We start from the raw sequence: 21224 nt of genomic DNA, 5'->3' as shown, positions 1-21224 counted from the left end.
TTTGTAGCAAAAGGGTTTCACCATGTTGTCCAGGCTGGTCTTGAATTCCTAGACTCAAGCGACCCAGCCATCTCGGCCTCCCAAAGTGCTGGGACTACAGGCATGAGTCACCTCCCCTGGCCAATGATACACCTTTTAAGTTTCGGGCTTATGTCTACATATTCATTCTGCTCAGCTGAGGTTGAAATTTACTTAACAAGCCCAACACTTCATGAAGCCTCTATAAAATGTGCTATTAATAGGGCTTATAGCTTTCACAGCTTAAAAAACCATGAAAATCTCTAAGACCATTTCCCATCACAGCAGCACGTTCTGCTGGACAGCACTGTTGAAGACCAAGCCTCTCTGCAGACATCAAAAATCTAGGAAGGCAGAAGGTATAAGATCTCCTTGGCAACTCAGATGGTAACATTTGGAATTGCAGAGTCCACGGGAGTAACACTAGTTCCTTCTCTAATGCTGGCCCTGCCTAAGATCTGACTATTAGACCCAAGAATTTTGTCTAGTACCTGGGAAACCCATCTGATCACGTGACAGGTGCTCTCTTCTCCCGTAAGACTGAGTAGTGTGCCCCTGAGACAGTGCTTTTGGCTCTCAAAAGCTTTGCAGACACTTGTATCTCAGCATGACCAAAATTAACTTACCTTCACATGCTGCTACACTCTACCCAAATCTGCCTTGTTCCCAGAGTTCCTTATCTCAAGAAATTACACACATTGAAATTACACACTGAACTCTTAGGCCAGAACCTTAGAAATAAACATTTTAACACTTGCTTCCTTCTCCTTCAATTCTCACATCCAATCAATCACCAGATCCTATTGATTCCACTTCTCAATTATTCTCAAGTTGTCCACTTACCTCCACGCCACTGCCACTACTATCCCAAAGCCACATACTCCCCCACCTGGACTGTCTTCACAGCATCCAAGCCCTGAACCCACCATGTTTCCCTCCAACACACTTGTCACATCTATGGAAGATCCATCTGATCCCATTATTCCCTATTCACATTACCTGTAAGATAAAACTGAAACACTAGACACTACTTCTTATAGATACACGTCTTGCCTATTTCTCTCCACACTCACTTTTGCCCAGTATGTTCCAACCACAGTATAAATATACTCCCTCTCTGTTGCTCACGGGCCTTACCACATGCAGTTTTCTCCACCAGGAGTGCTTCTGTCCTCTGTCTGGCTAACTTCTACTCATCCTATCGGTCATCATCTAGGCGAACCTTCCTAGTCCCTAAACCAGATTAGGTTCCCCAGGTGTAAGCTCTTTAGCACCCTGATTCTTCCACTTCATAAAATTCATCACTGTTTTTTACTACAATTGTTTCACTGCAAGATGGTAAGTACTGGGAGATCAATTACCTTCCCCTCTTTTTTTTTTTTTTTTTTGAGGCAGAGTTTTGCTCTTGTTGCCCAGGCTGGAGTGCAACAGCACGATCTCAGTTCACTGCAGCTTCTGCCTCCCAGGTGCAAGTGATTCTCCTGCCTCAACCTCCTGAGTAGCTGGGATTACAGGCACCTGCCACCACACCCAGCTAATTTTTTGTATTTTTAGTAGACACGGGGTTTCACCGTATTGGCCAGGCTGGTCTACCTTCTCCTCTTTATCACTCATGCCTGTACTATCCCAGCCTAGCACAGAACTTGGTATATTATAGTAAATCAGAAAACATATGACAAATGATATATAATTCTGTAAATGAATAAAGAAATAACATTTTAAAAAACTGAAATGCAACTCTGAACAATTATTAAAACCAAAGCAGGACTAACCTGGTGTTTTCATTATATTCAAAAATCTGAACCTTGGCCATTGCGTTGGGGCTACTGTCATCACTTCCTACAGCGATCATGGGGGAATGAGCTCGAGAGCTAGAAACAAAAGAAATACACACATCAGAGAATGAGCACACGGGAGGCGAGCAGACACCCGGCTTACAGCCAGCCTGTCACTACCAGTGACGTGTAGGTCTCTGCCACACTGCCAGTGAGTGCACCTGAGAATGCCACACATGGGAGCTGAGGATTCCATGCTTATGAACTGGTTTTAGCATGTTCTTACGGCTCAGACAGCAAGGAGCTCTTTGCCTGAAAGAAAGCTTTCAAGCATTCAACATATTTCTAAAAAATACTTAAGAGGTCTCAGTAATTTTTCCTCCTGAAATTTTCGGTCATTAACTATGAAACAAAAAGTAACCCTACTGTGACTAACTTCATGACAAAAAGATTGTAAGTGCTTTGACAAAAAGAAGAAACACGCAGGCAGGGTGGCTCACGCCGGTGATCCCAGCATTTTGAGAGGCTGAGACAAGAGGATCATTTGAGGCCAGAAGTTCAAGAAGAGCCTGGGCAACATCATGAGACCCTATCTCTACAAACAAAAAGTTTTTAATTAGCCTGTTGCGGTGGCGTGTACCGTTTGTCTTAGCTACTTAGGAGCTGAGGCAGGAGGATCGCTGGAGCCTGGGAGTGGGAGGCTGCAGTGAGCTACAATCGTGTCACTGCACTCTAGCCTGGGCAACAGAGCGAGAGCCTCTTTCAGAAAAAAAAAACAGCAGATGGACACAGGAAAAGCGGAAAAGCCTACCCCTGCAGAAGTCATGACTCCACATCATTCCCCCCCAGACTCATTTGTGGTCACCCTCATTTTGAAAGAGTAAAAGAAGGCCGGGCGCGGTGGCTCAAGCCTGTAATCCCAGCGCTTTGGGAGGCCGAGGCGGGCGGATCACAAGGTCAGGAGATCGAGACCACAGTGAAACCCCGTCTCTACTAAAAATACAAAAAATTAGCCAGGTGCGGTGGCGGGCGCCTGTAGTCCCAGCTACTCAGGAGGCTGAGGCAGGAGAATGGCGGGAACCCGGGAGGCGGAGCTTGCAGTGAGCCGAGATCGCGCCACTGCACTCCAGCCTGGGCAACAGCGTGAGACTCCGTCTCAAAAAAAAAAAAAAAAAAAGAAAGAGCAAAAGATAAGCAATGAAAGAATGGCTCTCCGGAACCAACAGTTGAATGACTTTTTAATTTCTATGCCTAATGAATATAATTTCCTTTGCCTCCCTCATCCAGATTAACATCTCTGTGAACCTGGCACCTACTGACCTCTTACAGCTAAAAACAAAATGTGGTAACTGATAAAAAATTTTAGTTCTTTATTACTAAAGCTTCAGGTAATTAGATCAAATTATCTAATTAAGAAAATTACCAGGCAAACTACAAAATGCTGCAGTAATAAATTAAAATTATGAGTTATTTATAAAAATTTTTGGCCATTCAAATAGACGTAAATTCCACAGCAAATTTCTGTATCTCACAAACTTCCTTTTGCTTTTTTTTTCCTGTTTGAGACAGAGCACCACTCTGTCACCCAGGCTGGAGTGCAGCGGCAAGATCTCTGATCACTGCAGCCTCCACCTCCTGGGTTCAAGTGATTCTCCTGCCTCAGCCTCCTCAGTAGCTGGGATTACAGGCATGAACCACCACACCCGGCCACAAACTTCCTTTTTCAGTGTCCTACAAGTATTTAGTTTTGTTTTTATAACATTAATAGTGTGAATGAGAACCAAAAGTACATTTATAGTAACATATTCTAAATTACTAAAAACGTCAGTTTTGTGGGGTTTTTTTTTTTTTTTTTTTTGAGACAGAGTCTTACTCTGTAGCCAGGCTGGAGTGCAGTGGCGCGATCTTGGTTCACTGCAACCTCCTCCGCCTCCTGGGTTCAAGCGGTTCTCGCGCCTCGGCCTCCCAAGTGGCTGGGATTACAGGCACGCACCACCACACCCAGCTAATTTTTGTATTTTTAGTAAAAATGGGGTTTCACCACATTGGCCAGGATGGTCTCGATCTCCTGACCTCGTGATCTGCCCACCTCGGCCTCCCAAAGTACTGGAATTACAGGCGTAAGCCACCACGCCCAGCCAAGATTTTTTTTTTTTTTAAATTGAGATTGGAGTCTCACTATGTTGCCCAGGCTGGACTTAAACTCCTGAGCTCAAGCAATCCTCCTCCCAAGTAGCTGAGACTACAGGCGTGCACCACCACAGCCAGTTAAATAATGTAAGATTTAAAAAATTATTTGTGGCCGGGCGCGGTGGCTCAAGCCTGTAATCCCAGCACTTTGGGAGGCCGAGACGGGCGGATCACTAGGTCAGGAAATCGAGACCATCCTGGCTAACACGGTGAAACCCCGTCTCTACTAAAAAATACAAAAAACTAGCCGGGCGAGGTGGCGGCGCCTGTAGTCCCAGCTACTCAGGAGGCTGAGACAGGAGAATGGCGGGAACCCGGGAGGCGGAGCTTGCAGTGAGCTGAGATCCGGCCACTGCACTCCAGCCTGGGCGACAGAGCGAGACTCCGTCTCAAAAAAAAAAAAAAAAAAAAAAAATTATTTGTCTGTTGTTTCTTTTTTTTTTCTTGGCGTGGGGACAGGGGGTGTGGGGACAGAGTTTTGCTCTTGTTGCCCAGGCTGGAGTGCAATGTTGCGATTTCACAACTTCCACCTCCCAGGTTCAATGATTCTCCTGCCTCAGCCTCCCGAGTAGCTAGCATTACAGGCATATGCCACCAAATCCAGCTAATTTTGTATTTTTAGTAGAGAGGGGTTTTCTCCATGTTGGACAGACTGGTCTCCAACTCCCAACTTCAGGTGATCTGCCCACCTCAGCCTCCCAAAGTGCTGGAATTACAGGCGTGAGCCACTGTGCCCGGCCTTAAAAATATTTTTAAATCCAGTCACGAAATGTCCAGACAGCAACTTGAATTGAGGATTACCTAAACTGTACAACCAGATATAAGATATTCACATTTAAACCACTTTCTAAGTATGATTCACAGCTAAACAGTGAGAAAAACCATCCAGCTTTCTGACTGAATAGTGTAGACAGATCACCTGCATCTCTGCCTCCCTCCTAAACCCCACTGAAATGATGAAATATCATCATCATACTGGGCTAGAAATCTAGAAAGAGTGCCATCCGAAATCAAGAAACTTGGAGGGTTTCCAGGAAGTCAGGAAGCAGATCAGACTGAGAAAGAAAATACTAAGGAAGAAAGAGCCCATATCACCATCAGTAACTAGAAAATTGCGGAAGGTTGGCCGGGCGCGGTGGCTCCCGCCTGGAATCCCAGCACTTTGGGAGGCCGAGGCGGGCGGATCATGAGGTCAGGAGATCGAGACCATCCTGGCTAATGTGGTGAAACCCCGTCTCTACTAAAAATACAAAAAACTTAGCCGGGCGAGGTGGCGGCGCCTGTGGTCCCAGCTACTCAGGAGGTTAAGGCAGGAGAATGGCGGGAACCCGGGAGGCGGAGCTTGCAGTGAGCTGAGATCGCGCCACTGCACTCCAGCCTGGGCGACAGTGCGAGACTCCGTCTCAAAAAAAAAAAAAGAGAAGAAAAAAAAGAAAATTCCAGAAGATCCAACCTCCAATTAATAAATGCAAAGAATAGAAATGAGTTATGGACAATCATGGAGTGATTTGGTCAAAAAACACTGTCTTAGTGAGACAATTAGAACTTGAAAGAGAAAAGTTAAGAGCTGGAAATAAAGGAGTACTCCAAAACCAACAGGGAAAGGGGCAGGGAGGAAGTAAATACGTTCAAATGGTTCATCGTGCTCAATGGAAAATCTTTCTTGCTTTGTGAGTCTTTGTGCTCTTGGCTCACACATCCTTAGGAAATGCTGCCAACCCACTCCACGCACTCCACAAAATGCAGTCAGCCTACCCAGTGGAGAGAGTACGTTGTTAACCCAATAGAGCACTCAGCAGGAGAAAAATGCCAATATCAGTTTTCTCTACTAGCAGTAACAGTCACTCACCCATAAATAAAAATAAGCAAAGACCAGCGGACACCAAAGAAAAACAAGCAGTGCAGAAGATAAAGACCAAGGCACATGAAAAGAACTGATCTTTGAGAAAACACATATAGCCAATCCTCAGTATTTAGAGATTCTGCATTTGTAAACTGGCCTAAAATTTATTTGTAACCATAAAACCCAATTCTCTCAGGCTTTCTTTGTTATTTTTTTTTTCTCTTTTTTGAGACAGAGTCACACTCTGTTGACCAGGCTGGAGTACAGTGGCATGATCTCATTGCAACCTTCACCTCCAGGGTTCAAGCAATTCTCCTGCCTCAGCCTCCTGAGTAGCTGGGATTACCGGCGCACACCACCACTGCCCAGCTAATTTTTGAATTTTTAGTAGAAACAGTGTTTTGCCATGTTGGCCAGGCTGGTCTCAAACTCCTGACTTGAAGTGATCCGCCCACCTCAGCCTCCCAAAGTGCTGGGATTACAGGCATGAGCCACTGTGCCCGGCCCAGGCTTTCATGGTCATTGATTGGCAGGTACAAAGCAGCTCTGCAAAAAAATCCAGTTGCCTGATGCCCAGTTTCCCAGCAGAGATGCCTCTTCCTTTGGCTCTCATTGGTAAACGAATGTCCTTTTCACAGTCTAGTCAGTTCGCCTCACGGTTTTCACATTTTTGTGCTTTTTAAAAGTGATTTCACAGTTTAAAATCCCGTGGATGCTGCTGAAGCGCTGTCTAGCGTTCCTAAACATAGGAAGGCCGGGATGTGCTTTATGGAGAAAATATGTGTATTCAGAATGCCTTGTTCAGGCCTGAGTAGTTTGTGTTGTTGGCTGTGAGTTCGATGTTAATGAATCAACAACATATAAGTTACCTTTAAAAAGAAAGACACACAAAAAGGTTATATACTGATCAGTTGACAGAAATGTAGTGAGAGACTTGTGGAAAGCCTGTATTTCCCCTAGGAGCAATTCAGTATCCAGTATTAGCTAATTCAGCGTTCATGGCAACTTCATAGAACATAGCCAGGGCAAATGATAATTGAGCTAGTATCCAGTATTAGCTAATTCAGCAAACAAATGTAAATTTTAAAAACTCTTAACTAGGAACCGCAGGGAAATAGTGTAATACATGTAACAAAAACTGACTGGTATAAAAAAGAAGTAACCAGAGAAAAAGAAAGTCTGAACAATTAAAAATGATTGCCATTCACACAAAAATTCAATGATGGGATAAAATGTACACCTGGAGAACAAAGTGGAGATCTGGGAGATGGAGTACCAAATCTCCAAACAATTTTTTTTAAATGGAGAGTAAATCCTGGAATAATCAAATAGGAATGCCAGAAAGACAGACTAGAGACGAGAGAATAAAAAGAAATTATTAAAGGATCATAAGATATCCCCAATTTGAGACAAGAACACTCATTTTTAAAGGGACCACTGAGCCAGGCGCGGTGGCTCAAGCCTGTAATCCCAGCACTTTGGGAGGCCGAGACGGGCGGATCACGAGGTCAGGAGATCGAGACCATCCTGGCTAACACGGTGAAACCCCGTCTCTACTAAAAAGTACAAAAAACTAGCCGGGCGAGGTGGCGAGCGCCTGTAGTCCCAGCTACTCGGGAGGCTGAGCCAGGAGAATGGCGTAAACCCGGGAGGCAGAGCTTGCAGTGAGCAGAGATCCGGCCACCGCACTCCAGCCTGGGTGACAGAGTGAGACTCCGTCTCAAAAAAAATAAAAAAAAAATAAAGGGACCACTGAGTGTCGAGTAGGACTGGCCAAGTGCAGTGGCTCATGCCTGTAATCTCAGCACTTTGGGAGGCCAGGCCAAGAAGACTGCTTGAATGAAAAAAAAAAAAAAATCTAAAGACAACATGTGACAGAAAATCTGTGACAGCTAAGTATAAGCCAGAAGTAAAAGAAATCAAGAAAGGAAACAGAGCACTCATCATAAGTAATATCGGCTTATTCTACAGGAACAACAAAGCTTTCATGAAACAGATATTGGCATCTCAAATGAATACTTACATAATCTAGATTGTAAAGCTGGCTGCTGCTTAATTTTTAGAATCAATTTGTAGTCAAAAGACAAAATACACATATGTGTTAAATGTTTACAGAATGTAAATATTATAAATCTTGCCGGTATACAAGCAATACAAGAATTAGGAAATGGACTGAGTGTCTCACGCCTGTAATCCCAGCACTTTGGGAGGCCCAGGCAGGCGGATCACAAGGTCAGGAGATCGAGACCATCCTGGCTAATACGGTGAAACCCTCTCTACTAAAAAATACAAAAAGTTAGCTGGGCATGGTGGCAGGTGCCTGTAATCCCAGCTACTCTGGAGGCTGAGGCAGGGGAATCACTTGAACCCGGGAGGCGGAGGTTGCAGTGAGCCGAGATCACGCCATTGCACTCCAGCCTGAGTGACAGAGCGAGACTCCGCCTCAAAAAAAAAAAAAAAAAAAAAGAGGAAATGGAAGGGGCAATATGAGGGGGAAGCAAAATAAACTAATTTCCTCTTTTTTAAGAGCGCAGAAGCTAGGCACAGTGGCTCACGCCTGTAATCCCAGCACTTTGGGAGGCCAAGGCGGGCAGATCACCTGAGGTCAGGAGTTCCAGACCTGCCTGACTAACATGGAGAAACTCCGTCTCTACTAAAAATACAAAAAAATCTAGCTGGGTGTGGTGGCGGGTGCCTATAATCCCAGCTACTTGGGAGGCTGACACAGGAGAATCACTTAAACCCAGGAGGTGGAGGTTGCAGTGAGCAGAGATCATGCCACTGCACTCCAGCCTGGGCAACAAGGGAAGACTCCATCTCAAGGAAAAAAAAAAAAAAGGAGAGAGGGGAGTAAATAGTCTAAAAATTGATAAATATGTATAGAGATATATATTATTTGAAATTATAATAATTACCAACATAACTCAAACAACTATCAACATCACCACAAATAAGGTATCTATCTAGTCATACCTTGGGATGTGGAAAGTTGTATAAATGTGCTCTATTCATCTTTCCTATCAGTTTGGATATTGTTTAATGATAACATAGCAAGAACATGTGGAAAAATAGCAGAATAAAAATTTTAAAAAAAAAGATAACATAGCAAGAACCAGAGGTATAAGTAAATCCTTTAAAAATATACTAGTGACTACCAGAATTAAAGTCTGAAAACAGAACTAATAACAGCATTTGCTTTTAGGGGGTAAAAGAACTTTACCTTTCTTTCTGTATTCTTATAGATTATTTCAATTCTTTTCTTTACCAAGAGATTCTTGTAATTGTTTAAAAATAGTTTAATAAAAAGCAACTATGGTAATATACATGCAACCATGCTTTACATGGCAGTTAAAAAGAAATGAGGTAAAACTAGATATATTAATATATAGAAAAATGCCCACAATGTATCTTTAAGTGAAAAAAGCTAATTGCAAGGAAGGAAAATGTAAGGGTTTCTGGCTGGGTGCAGTGGCTCAAGCCTGTAATCCCAGCACTCTTGGAGGCTGAAGTAGGCAGATCACCTGAGGTGACCAGTCTGGCCAACATGGTGAAACATGGTCTCTACTAAAAATGCAAAATTAGGTAGATGTGGTGGCGCATGCCTGTAATTCTAGCTACTTGGGAGGCTAAGGCAGGAGAATTGCTTGAACTTAGGAGGTGGAGGTTGCAGTGAGCCAAGACAGCGCCACTGCACTCCAGCCTGGGCAACTGAGCAACACTGTCTCAATCAACCAATCAATCAATCAATCAAATGTATGGGTTTCAACATCTGTGTGTTTTGTGTCTACCTGTGCTAGTAAATATTTGGGCGTGTTTGCATATGTCTGTTTATGACTTCATTAGTTATTCGTATATGCATAGAAAACATCCAAAAGGTTCACATGAACATATTTACAATGCTGGTTCCCTCTGCTGAGTGAAAACAGGGACAAGCGACATGCCTGGGTGAAAAACGGAGAACATATAATCTATATATCTTGAGAAAAAGCACTTTTGAGAGAATTATCAAATTATTACCTTAAAAATTACTAGTTTATGGGCCAGGCACAGTGGCTCACGCCTGTAATCACAGCACTTTGGGAGGCTGAGGCGGGCAGATCACAAGGTCAGGAGATCAAGACCATCCTGGCTAACAGGGTGAAACCCCTTCTCTACTAAAAATACAAAAAATTAACCGGGCATGGTGGCGAGCACCTGTAGTCCCAGCTGCTCGGGAGGCTGAGGTAGGAGAATGGCAAGAACTCAGGAGGCGGAGCTTGCAGTGAGCCGAGACTGCGCCACTGCACTCCAGCCTGGGGGACAGAGGGAGAAGCTGTCTCACAAAAAAAAAAAAAAAAAAAATTACTAGTTTATTTTACTAGGATGTTATCAGAGGTTTAACATGTAAACTTACCTTGAAGGGTTCCAAGAAATACAACTACAGCTTAGCTTACATGAGATCTCATGCTGCAAAGACCACTGGCTGAGATTCATAACATCTGGTGCCTCATATATTCTTACTATACCATCTGCCGAACAGGTTGCTAACATAAGACCCATGTGCTTGGGAGCAAACTTCACATCAGTAACAGATGTTCTGCTATCCACCAGAGTTGTCCTTTTAACCTAAAAAAAAAAAATTAACAATTTAAATTCCATACAAAAAGCAAGCATGGTAGAGTGGGAAAGACACACAGACTCTGGAATCACACAGAAACTCCTCTGTCATTCACTAGGTATACGAGCTTGGGTATGTGTCTGGGCCACAATTTCCTACAAGTACATGGCAAAATACCACATATATAGCTGGGAATCACTAACAAATTTGCTAGCTATAATTAATTACTCCCTTTAATGAAAAAAAAAAAAAGTCTACCTCCAAAAGCCTACCTTTATTATATAAGTAATCTCTCTTAAGCAGACTGGTCAGAAAAAAACAGAAAATGTTAGAATTTTCAGACAAGTAGTTTTGTCATATAAAGCATGCTGCAGGTATTAGATCCTTTAACAGTAAATGAGTTGAGCATGATGGCTCACACCTGTAATCCCAAAACTTTGGGAAACCGAGGCAGGCAGATTGCTTGAGCTCAGGAGTTCAAGACCAGCCTGGGCAACATGGCAAGACACCATCTCTACTAAAAATGTAAAAAAAAAAAAGAAAAATAGCCAGGTGTGGTGGTGCACGCCTGTGGCCCCAACTATTCGGGAGGCTGAGGTGGGTGGACTGCTTGAGCCAGTGGGGCAGAAGGTGCAATGAGCCAAGATCGCACCACTGTGCTCCAGACTGGGTAACAGAGCAAGACCCTGTCTCAAAAAACAAACAAACCAACAAAAAAAAAACACTAAGGAAGGCATGCAATTTCTTCTCTCAAGAGTAATTTTCTGTTAATCCCATTTGGACCACTATTATTCTTTTTTTTTTTTCTTAGGGACGGGGTCTTGCTCTGTCACCCAGGCTGGAATACAGTATCATGATCATGGCTCAAGTGATCCTTTTGCCTCAGCCTTCCCAGTAGCTGGGATGACAGGCACCTGCCATCACACCCAGCTAGTTTTTCTTACTTTTTTTAGAGATGGGGGTCTCACTATGTTGCACAGATGGGTCTCCAACTCCTGGCCTCAAGCGATCCTCCCACCTCAGCCTCCCGAGTTGCTAGGATTACAGGTGTGAGCCACTGCACGCAGCTACCATGCACTTTTAAGTGAAGGCATTTAACAGAGACCAAAAGAATGGTAGAAAGCAAGCTCTGTGATCACTGTAAAATTCCAACATCACATTTAAAAGTTACCTTCCGGCACACAGATAAGATGAAACCTTACTAAAAACATCAATAAGCCCAGGTGCAGTGGCTCACGCCTGTAATCCCAGCACTTTGGGAGGCTAAGGTGGGTGATCACTTGAGGTCAGGAGCTCAAGACCTGCCTGGCCAGCATGGTGAAACCCCATCTCTACTAAAAATATACAAATTAGCCAGACGTGATGGCAGGAGCCTGCAACCCCAGCTACTAGGGAGGCTAAGGCAGTAGAATAGCTTGAATGTGGTAGGCGGAGGCTGCAGTGAGCCGAGATCATGCCACTCACCAGCCTGGGTGACAGAGCGAGACTCTGTTTAAAAAAAAAAAAGTCAATAAAGTTTAGAAATCAACAGATTACTGTCTATGGTTACCAAAATGCTTCTTAAAGAGTCTCAATATTGGCCGGGCACGGTGGCTCACGCCTGTAATCCCAGCACTCTGGGATGCCGAGGCAGGCGGATCACGAGGTGAGGAGATCGAGACCATCCTGGCCAACACTGTGAAACCCCGTCTCTACTAAAAAATACAAAACAATTAGCCGGGCGTGGTGGTGAGCTCCGGTGGTCCCAGCTCCTCGGGAGGCTGAGGCAGGAGAATGGCGGGAACCCAGAGGGTGGAGCTTGCAGTGAGCTGAGATCGCGCCACTCACTCCAGCCGCGGCGACAGAGCAAGACTCCGTCTCAAAAAACAAGAGTCTCAATATTAAAAGGATGATATTACATACACTTCAAAGATAACACCTTAGCAAACATTTGTCTACAGACCCCAATGAATACTACAAACACAGATGCTGAGAAAATCAGCGCATGTGTTACAGTGGGTCGTCAGACAGGAGCAGGGCAGCAGAGGACCCCACCCCACCAGGAACACCAAGCAACCATGCGGAGACGGGCAGGCCGTGGTTAAACTCTCTCTCTGAACTAACCACTGGCTGCAGCCACGCCCGCGAACGCAGTCTCCGAACAGACAGAAACCCCGGACACCGGCGACCGGCAGCGCCTGGGGAGACCGCAGGAGGCGGACGAGCGGCTCACGCATGCGCACTAAGAGGCAAAATGGCGGAACCCAGCCGATGTACGACCTTCTAGGAACATTCTGGTAAGGGAAGAAGGCCTCAAGCGAGCATATGCACAACTCCGGTAAACACACCGCACACGCAGCCCTCCCAAGCACGAGCGGGCCACCGCACACGCGGACTGCCCACCCCAGGGGGGAATCAGAGGAGAAGAGACGCAACCCCGGGAAGCACGCCAACGTCTGACCACCCAAGTCAAAGGTCTGCTTTAACCGGATTGCCTCTCTTAGCTGAGAGAGCCCGACAGACTCCGTTTCAGTGCCTTCACTTGCAGCCCACCTTACCTCCCCCCGTGAAAGGCGTAGCGAGGGCAAGCGGACTCCAGGAACGCACTTGCTGGTAAGATACTGAGGCAAGTTCAATCAGCAGCTCCCGGGGACGCGCTCGCTGGATGGTACTTAAAGCCCCTGCATTTATCTCTCTGTGACAGTTTCAGTCCCTGCGCCTGGAACTGTTTATTTTTCTGTAACTGCTTCTGTAACCAATTAATTTTTTGACTTTTTGCCTGTTCTGCTTCTGTAAAAAATGCTTCAGCTAAACTCCCCCTCCCCGATTTAGACCATGGTATAAACAGAGATCTAGCCCCTTCTTCGGGGCTAGAGAATTTTGAGCACTAGCCGTCTCTCGGTGGCCGGCAATAAAAGGACTCCTGAATTAGTCTCACAGTGTGGCGTTTGTCCACAACTCGCTCAGTTACAACAGGTCAAACCACGCATTTGACTCTCTCAAGTCACCCACTTGGTCCTCTTCCAAGTGTATTTTACTTCCTTTCATTTCTGCTGTAAAATTCTTTAACAAACTTCCACTCTGGCTCTAAAACTTACCTTAGTCTCTTACTCTGCCTTATGCCCCTAGGTAGAATTCTTTCTTCTGAGGAAGCAAGAAATAAGGTTGCTGCACACACAAATGGATTCGCCACTGCTAATATATTAATGAAAGGTGACTAAACTAAATACAAATAAGTATCTTGAAGTTCGAAGAAAAGTCCTTCTTATGCCACCACTCCCAAATCCAACCTATAGTATACTGAACTGACACACCTCCGACTTAATGCCAAAAAATCCTTTACAAGTCTAAATTTCTATTCCCTCCTCCCCATAAGCAGCTGTTTGGCTTAGGGAATCCCTAGTGCAAAGGCAATCAGACATACTCCTCCCCCTAGAAGAGCTGTAAAACAGTCTGAGTAGCCACTCAAGCTACAAAGTTACCGGAATTAAAACAGTGCGCTATTAGGACAAGGAGACCTACAGACCAGTGGTCCACAAGAGAGCCCAGAAAGCAATCCTCCATATATATAGCCAATTAATTTTCAACGAAGGTGTCAAGAGCATTCAACAGGAGAAAGAACGGTCTTTTCAATAAATGGTGCTGGGAAAACTAGATTTCAGCACCCTAGCATTTTTTAATGACTGAAATAAATAATTTTTGTCAGGCCCTTGCTTGCTTGCACATGTTACTCACTTTTTGCTAAATATTCCTTGTTGCAAACAATATAATGATAAACTGTTGATGTACTGCTTTTTTTTGTCAAGCAGGAAGAGATAACTTCAGGGTCACGTAAAGAAAAATGTTGCCAGAAGAAATGAATGGCTTCAGGGACACTGTTACCAGCTGCTAACAACCAGATGTCTGGTTGCTCAAGGCATTACCGGAGACTAAAAAAACACAGACTTTTTCCACTAGATTCTGTGAAACTCCCCATCCCTTACTCTCTAGTCACATTAAAAACTACCCACTGCTTCCTTTTGTTTAGATGGATTTAAGAGATCTTGCCCTCCCACCTTCTTGCTTTAGTCAAATCAAATAAACCTTTCTCTATCTCCAAGAACCGGTGACTCAGTATTTGGTCTCAGCTCCGCACTGGGGATACAAAGCCTGAATTGAGGATTCTATAACAATCTTAGAAGAAAACGCTGGGGAAAGTCTTCCTGACACTGGATTTGGCAATGCTTTCCTGGATATAACACCAAAAGCATGGGAAACAAAAGAAAAAAATAGATAAACTAGACTTCAAAATTTTTATATTTTGTGCATCAAAGAAAATCATCAAGAGTGAAAAAGGCAACCCACAGAATGGGAGAAAGTATTTGTAAATCATTTACAGATTGTGCATACGAAATCCAAAAATCTGAAATCTGAAATGCTCCAAAATCCAAAACTTTTTGAGCACTGGCATGATGCTCAAAAAAAATGCTCATTGAAGCATTATGAATCTCAAAGTTTTGGATTTAGAATGCTTAATTGGAGTCGGGCATGGTGGCTCACACCTGTAATCCCAGCACTCGGGGGGGGCCCAAGGTGGAGGATCGCTTGAACCCAGGAGTTCAAGACCAGCCTGGGCAACTCTATTAAGTGAATAAATAAGTAGGCAAATGCTTAACTGGTAAAAGTATAAATGCAAATATTCCAAAATCCGAAATCGAAAACATTTCTGAATCCTAGCATTATGGATAAGGAATACTCAACCTATACCAGATAAGGGATTAATATCTAGAACATATAAAGAACTCCTACAACAACAAAAAACCCATTTTAAAAAACGGGCAAAGGAAATGGATAGTATTTTCCCAAGGAAGACATACAATTGGTCAATGAGCACATGAAAATATGGTCAACATCAGTAATTCCTAGAGAAATGCAAATCAGAACCACAATGGAGATACCACGTCACAACACAGTCACTAGGATGGCTACAATAAAAAGCACAATAACAAGTGCTAATGAAGATGTGGAAAACCTGGAACCGTTGAGCATTGCTGGTAGGAATGTAAAATGGTGTAGCTGCTATGGAAAAGTCGGACAGTTCCTAAAAACGTGAAACATAGAACTACCATATGAGCCAGCAATTGTACTCCTAGGTATATATCCAGAATAATGGAAAGCACGGTCTCAAACGTTTATCTTTACAACAATGCTCACAGTATTCACGACAGCCATGAAGCGGAAATAACCCAAGGGTCCGTCTACAAATGAACGGATAAATAAAATGTGGTATACACACACAATGGAATATTACCCACCCACAGAAAGGAATAAAGTTAATATATGCTACAATATGGACAGACCTTGAAAACATTTTACTTAGTGAAACAAGCCAGTCACAAATGGACAAATACTGTGATTCCACTTATATGCAGTACCTAGTCAAATTGATAGACAGTTGAATGGGGGTAGAGGGAGGAGGAAGGGGGAGGCATTCTTTAACAATACGGAGTTTATGTTGGCAATGATGAACAGTTTTGGGTATAGATAACAGTGATGGGTACACAGCACTGTGAACGTAATTAATTCTACTGAATTATACCACTTACAAATAGTTAAAATGGACCGGGCACCGTGGCTCACGCCTGTAATCCCGGCACTTCGGGAGGCCAAGGCGGGCGGATCATTTGAGGTCAGGAGTTCGTGACAAGCCTGACCAACATGGTGAAACCCTGTCTCTCCAAAAAACACAAAAAAATTAGCTGGGCATGGTGGCACATGCCTGTAGTCCCAGCTACTCAGGAGACTGAGGTAGGAGAATCGCTTGAACCCCAGAGGCGGAGAATGCAGTGAGCCGGGATCCCACCACCGTACTCCAGCCTGGGCAACAGAGCAACACTCTGTGTGGGGGGGGAAAAAAGAAAACCAAACAGCTAAAACGAGAAATATTACATTATACATATTTTACCACAATAAAAAACTGCATCATGGCCCACATAGTGGCTCATGCCTATAATCACAGCACTTTGGGAGGCCTAGGCGGAAGAACTGCTTGAGTCCAGGAGTTCAAGACCAGCGTGGGCAACATGGTGAAACCCCATCTCTACAAAATAAAAAATAAAAAAATTAGCCTGTGGTGCACGCCTGTGGTCCCAGCTACCTGGGGGGCGAAGGTAGGAGGATCGCTTAGGCCCAGGAGGTTGAGACGGCAATGAGCTGCGACTGGCTCTAATGTAGTAGCATGCATTAGGGAGGGTAGGTGAGGGGTAACAGCAGGACACTCCCACTACATACTTCCTTTTGTTTCTTTTGAAAGTTATACCATGTGCATGATTATTACAAAAAACAAATCATAAAAGGGGGTAAAAAAGCCTGCAGATGATAATACCTTCATATGAAAATGCTAGGAGGAGTCTTACATATAATCTAGTTCAATGTTTTCACTTTATAGATGAGGAACTTCAACAGCACACAGATTATATTATGTTCTTGCCCAAATTCAAACATCCAGTCAGGCAAAGACAGCGATAAAAGCAGATGCAGATAAGGGAGAGTGTATTTTTTTTTTTTTTTTTTTGAGATGAAGTCTCGCTGTTGTCCCCCAGGCTGGAGTGCAATGAAGCGACGTCGGCTCACTGCAACCTCTGCCTCCCGGGTTCAAATGATTCTCCTGCCTCGGCCCCCAGAGTAGCTGGGATTACAGGTACCTGCTACCATGCCTGGCTAGCTTTTGTAATTTTTGTATTTTTAGTAGAGAAGGGGTTTTACCATGTTGGTCAGGCTGGTCTCAAACTCCTGAGCTCAGGTGATCCACCCGCCTTGGCCTCCCGAAGTGCTGAGATTACAGGCATGAGGAGAGTATATTTTCTCTCTCTTTTTTTTTTTTTTTTTTTTTTGAGACGGAGTTTTACTCTTATTGCCCAGGCTGGAGTACAATGGCACGATCTCAGCTCACGGCAACCTCTGCCCCCTGGGTTCAAGCGATTCTCCTGCCTCAGCCTCCTGAGTAGCTGGAATTAGAGGCATGAGCCACCACGCCCAGCTAAGTTTTGTATTTTTAGTAGAGACGGGGTTTCTCCATGTTGGTCAGGCTGGTCGCAAACTCCTGACCTCAGGTGATCCGCCCACCTCGCCCTCCTAAAGTGCTGGGATTATAGGCGTGAGCCACTGCACCCAGTCGAGAAGAGTATATTTTCTAAGAAAACAAAAGTAACCACAAAACAGAAGAAACATTTTTAAAATAATTTTATTAACCCTTGGCCGGGTACGGTGGCTCACGCCTGTAATCCCAGCACTTTGGGAGGCCGAGGAGGGCAGATCATGAGGTCAGGAGATCAAGACCATCCTGGCTAACACAGTGAAACCCCGTCTCTACTAAAAATACAAAAAATTAGCTGGGCACGGTGGCGGGCGCCTGTAGTCCCAGCTACTCGGGAGGCTGAGGCAGGAGAATGGCGTGAACCCGGGAGTCAGAGCTTGCAATGAGCCAAGATCGCACCACTGCACTCCAGCCTGGGCGACAGAATGAGCCTCCGTCTCAAAAAAAAAAAAAAAAAAAAAAAAGAATTGTATTAACCCTTAAGAGTTTAAGGTTAAAAAACAAAAAGAATTTTAGAGTTAGGCACAGTGGCTCACGCCTATAATCTCAGCAACTCAGGAAGCTGAGGTGGGGCCAGGAGTTTGAGACTGCAGTGAGCCAGAATACTTAAAAATCATATACGACTATTATAAAATACACTAATAGGTAAAATCAAATACAATGCAAATATTCTGGATTCATCATAAAAGTTATAAGCAATGCAATGATGCTCCTAATCATTGCTTCAGACCCAAGTTAAAATGAAATAAACAAGAAAAAAAAAACATGGAAGGAAGAACTTTAGAACTGGTAAAAATAGAGGGGAGTGGTGATATTTTACCAATTATCTGAGGTACCCTTGGGACTAGTGCTCCTTGGCTACTCATGTCTTCCCAGTCCCCAGAATACCAACAAATGTCTCACCCAGTGGCTCTGTCCTCGCAGTTTATCATTTGATTCTCCTACTATTTCTTCCCATACAGCGGCTGTTCGGTCAAAAGAACAGGAAGCCAAAACCTGTCCAAATTCAGGATGGGCCCATGTCACACGCCATACAGATCCACTATGTGTCTGGGGAATCAAAAAGAAAAAGAAAAGAACAGATATTCGTTATTCCAGGGCTCCTTTTTCCCTAAAAACTTAGTTTATTCATATTTCATAAACACTGGTTTTATGTGAGGAAACAGAATATGGTTTTACTTCTATAAGAGGAGAAAACTGATCAACATAACATGTAAATAAAAAGTTAAATCCACAATGTTTTAACCTTTAGAAGACATTCTATACTTAGGATTATAGCGCTTCTGGAGTTCAGTTCTTTTCACATTTTACTAATAAAACAAAAATCTAGCCAGATAAAGTTTACTACTTTCCAGTGCTGATAGTTGGAGAGTTGCTTCAGAGTTTAGCGTAACCAACCTTTAAAACAAGGATTCTACAGGTCCACCATTTTACTTGTAAATTCTTTCTACAGAAAATACCTATCTAATAAAATAAATAACATTAGATTTATTTGCTCCAAAATCCACAGAGATGGAAAGTAGATGAGTGGTTACCAGGGGCTGGGAGCAGAGTGAACATGAAGTGACGGCTAAATGAGTGCTGGGTTTCCTTTAGAGGTGGCAAACAATGTTCTGAAATTAGAAGTGGTGGTGGTCGCCAATTTAATGAATATACTTAAAATCACTAAATTGTACACTTTAAATGGGTGCACATTATGATATATAAATTATAGCTCAATGAAAAAAATACTTTTTAAAAAAATTTGCTTCAACCAGGCATAGTGGCTCACACCTGTATTCCCAGCACTTCGGGGGGTTGAGGTGGGCAGACTGCTTGATCCCAGGGGTTCGAGACCAATCTGGGCAATACGGCAAAACCCCATCTCTACAAAAAATTAGTCAGGCTTGGTGCTGTGCAGCACTTGTGGTCCTAGCTGCTTGGGAGGCTGAGGTGGGAGGATCACTTCAGCCTGGAAGGTTGAGGCTACAGTGAGCCAAGATTGCACCACTGCACTCCAGCCTGGGTGACAGAGCAAGACCTTGTCTCCAAAAAAAAAAAAAAAAAAAAATTTGCTTCAAAAGTCTAATAATATATAGAGATTGTAGCCATAAAATGCTCAAATGATTTTAACTGACAATATAGTCTATTGATAATAGACTACTATATGAAGAGCAGATAAGGGGAAGCCCAAATCCTTACACCCCTCATGTTGGCCAAGGGGTGGGAGTGGAGGGGATCGGAGAAGGGATATAAAGATCTTAAAGAATGTCACCATCAAAAAAATTTGCTAGGTGCCTCTCAGGGAAAATACTGTATAATAACAAACAACATGCAGAAAATGTGTTTCACACTCTATAGCTAAAATTTTTTACAGTCAACAACATAAAAATAGTTTAACCAACAACTTCAACATGGTAATGTCACCAACTAAAGGTACATTTTGCACCCTTATTTTTTAACCTTGTTTTGTCCAGTGTTTTCTGTACCATCTTTAATTCTTACTTATACAGGGCTATAAAGTTAAAAATGCACACTAAGGCAGGTACGTTTTATTAGATTTACAGTAAAATGCAATCTAACTAAAGCATAAGGTTTGCACAAAGATGCTCATAACAATAAAATGGAAACTTAAATATCCATTAGTTAAGTAAAATGGTATTTTTATTGGCTATTAATAAAAAACCTTTAAAGATACAGAAAAGTACATATGAAATACGTTAGGCTTAAAAGCAAGAGATAGGGGTTTCCTTTTGGAATGATAAAAATGTTTTAGAACTAGAAAGAGGTGATAGCTGCCCAACACTGTAAATTAAGTAAAAGCCAATTAACTGTTTACTTTAAAAGTATTAATTTTATGATATGTAAATCTCACCTCAAAGGAGGGGGGGAGTTTGGATAGAACTTTCACAAAAGAAGATACATGAATGGCAAATAAGCATATGAAAAAATAATCAACATGAGGTATTAAGGAAATAGAAATAAAATCCAATGATTTTGTGGTCACTTCTCAACAACTAAAACGTCTATAATAAAAAAGGTATCATCAAGTGCAGGTGAGGATGCAGAGAAACTGGAACCTCACACACGGCTGGTGGGCACAGTCACTTTGGAAGAGTTTGGCAGTTTCTTAGAAAGCTAAGTATACACAACCCATCAATTCCACTCCTCGGCATCTATCCAAAAGAAATGAAAATGTATGTCCACAGACTTACATTCCACTCCTCGGCATCTATCTAAAAGAAATGAAAATGTATGTCCACAGACTTACAGGGCACGTTCTTAGCATTACTCGTAATAGCCAAAAACTAGAAACAACTCAAATGTCCATCAACTGGTGAACAGACAAAACGTGGCAATATATATACAACTGACTACTCAGTATCAAAGGAACCAACTGACACATGACACAATATGGATGAACCTCAAAACATGCAAAAGGAAAGTGACCAGACACAAAGGACTATGTATTTCAGAATTCCATTTCTATGACATTTCTAGAAAGGATAAACCAGGCCGGGCACGGTGGCTCACGCCTGTAATCCCAGCACTTCGGGAGGCCAAGGCGGGCGGATCACTTGAGGTCAGGAATTTGAGACCAGCCTGGTCAACATGGTAAAACCCTGTCTCTACTAAAAATACAAAAATTAGCCAAGCGTGGTGGCAGGTGCCTGTATTGCCAGCTATTCAGTAGGCTGAGGCAGGAGAATTGCTTGAATCCAGGAGGCCGAGGTTGCAGCGAGCCGAGATCACGTCACTGCACTTCGA

The 21224-nt window shown here is 43.4% G+C and overlaps 1 protein-coding gene across 3 annotated transcripts in view; it reads right to left on the bottom strand.

Annotated features, from left to right (window-relative positions):
- LOC105478936 (SEH1 like nucleoporin) overlaps positions 1 to 21224 on the bottom strand; it is a 39056-nt gene that overhangs the window by 12700 nt on the left and 5132 nt on the right. For 2 of the 3 annotated variants that reach the window (XM_071085731.1, XM_011736681.3), the window contains exons 3-5: positions 18381 to 18527; positions 10220 to 10431; positions 1791 to 1889 (exon numbers count right to left, since the gene is read on the bottom strand). In XM_071085731.1, coding sequence (XP_070941832.1) covers positions 1791 to 1889; positions 10220 to 10431; positions 18381 to 18527 — 458 coding nt within the window. The remainder of the gene's footprint in view (positions 1 to 1790; positions 1890 to 10219; positions 10432 to 18380; positions 18528 to 21224) is intronic. The other variant, XM_071085730.1, reaches the window with a different exon arrangement.

The sequence above is a fragment of the Macaca nemestrina genome, chromosome 19 (assembly GCF_043159975.1).
Source record: "Macaca nemestrina isolate mMacNem1 chromosome 19, mMacNem.hap1, whole genome shotgun sequence".
NCBI classification, from domain to species: domain Eukaryota; kingdom Metazoa; phylum Chordata; class Mammalia; order Primates; family Cercopithecidae; genus Macaca; species Macaca nemestrina.
Note: the sequence above shows the minus strand (reverse complement) of the source record. Positions and strands in the feature narration are given on the sequence as shown.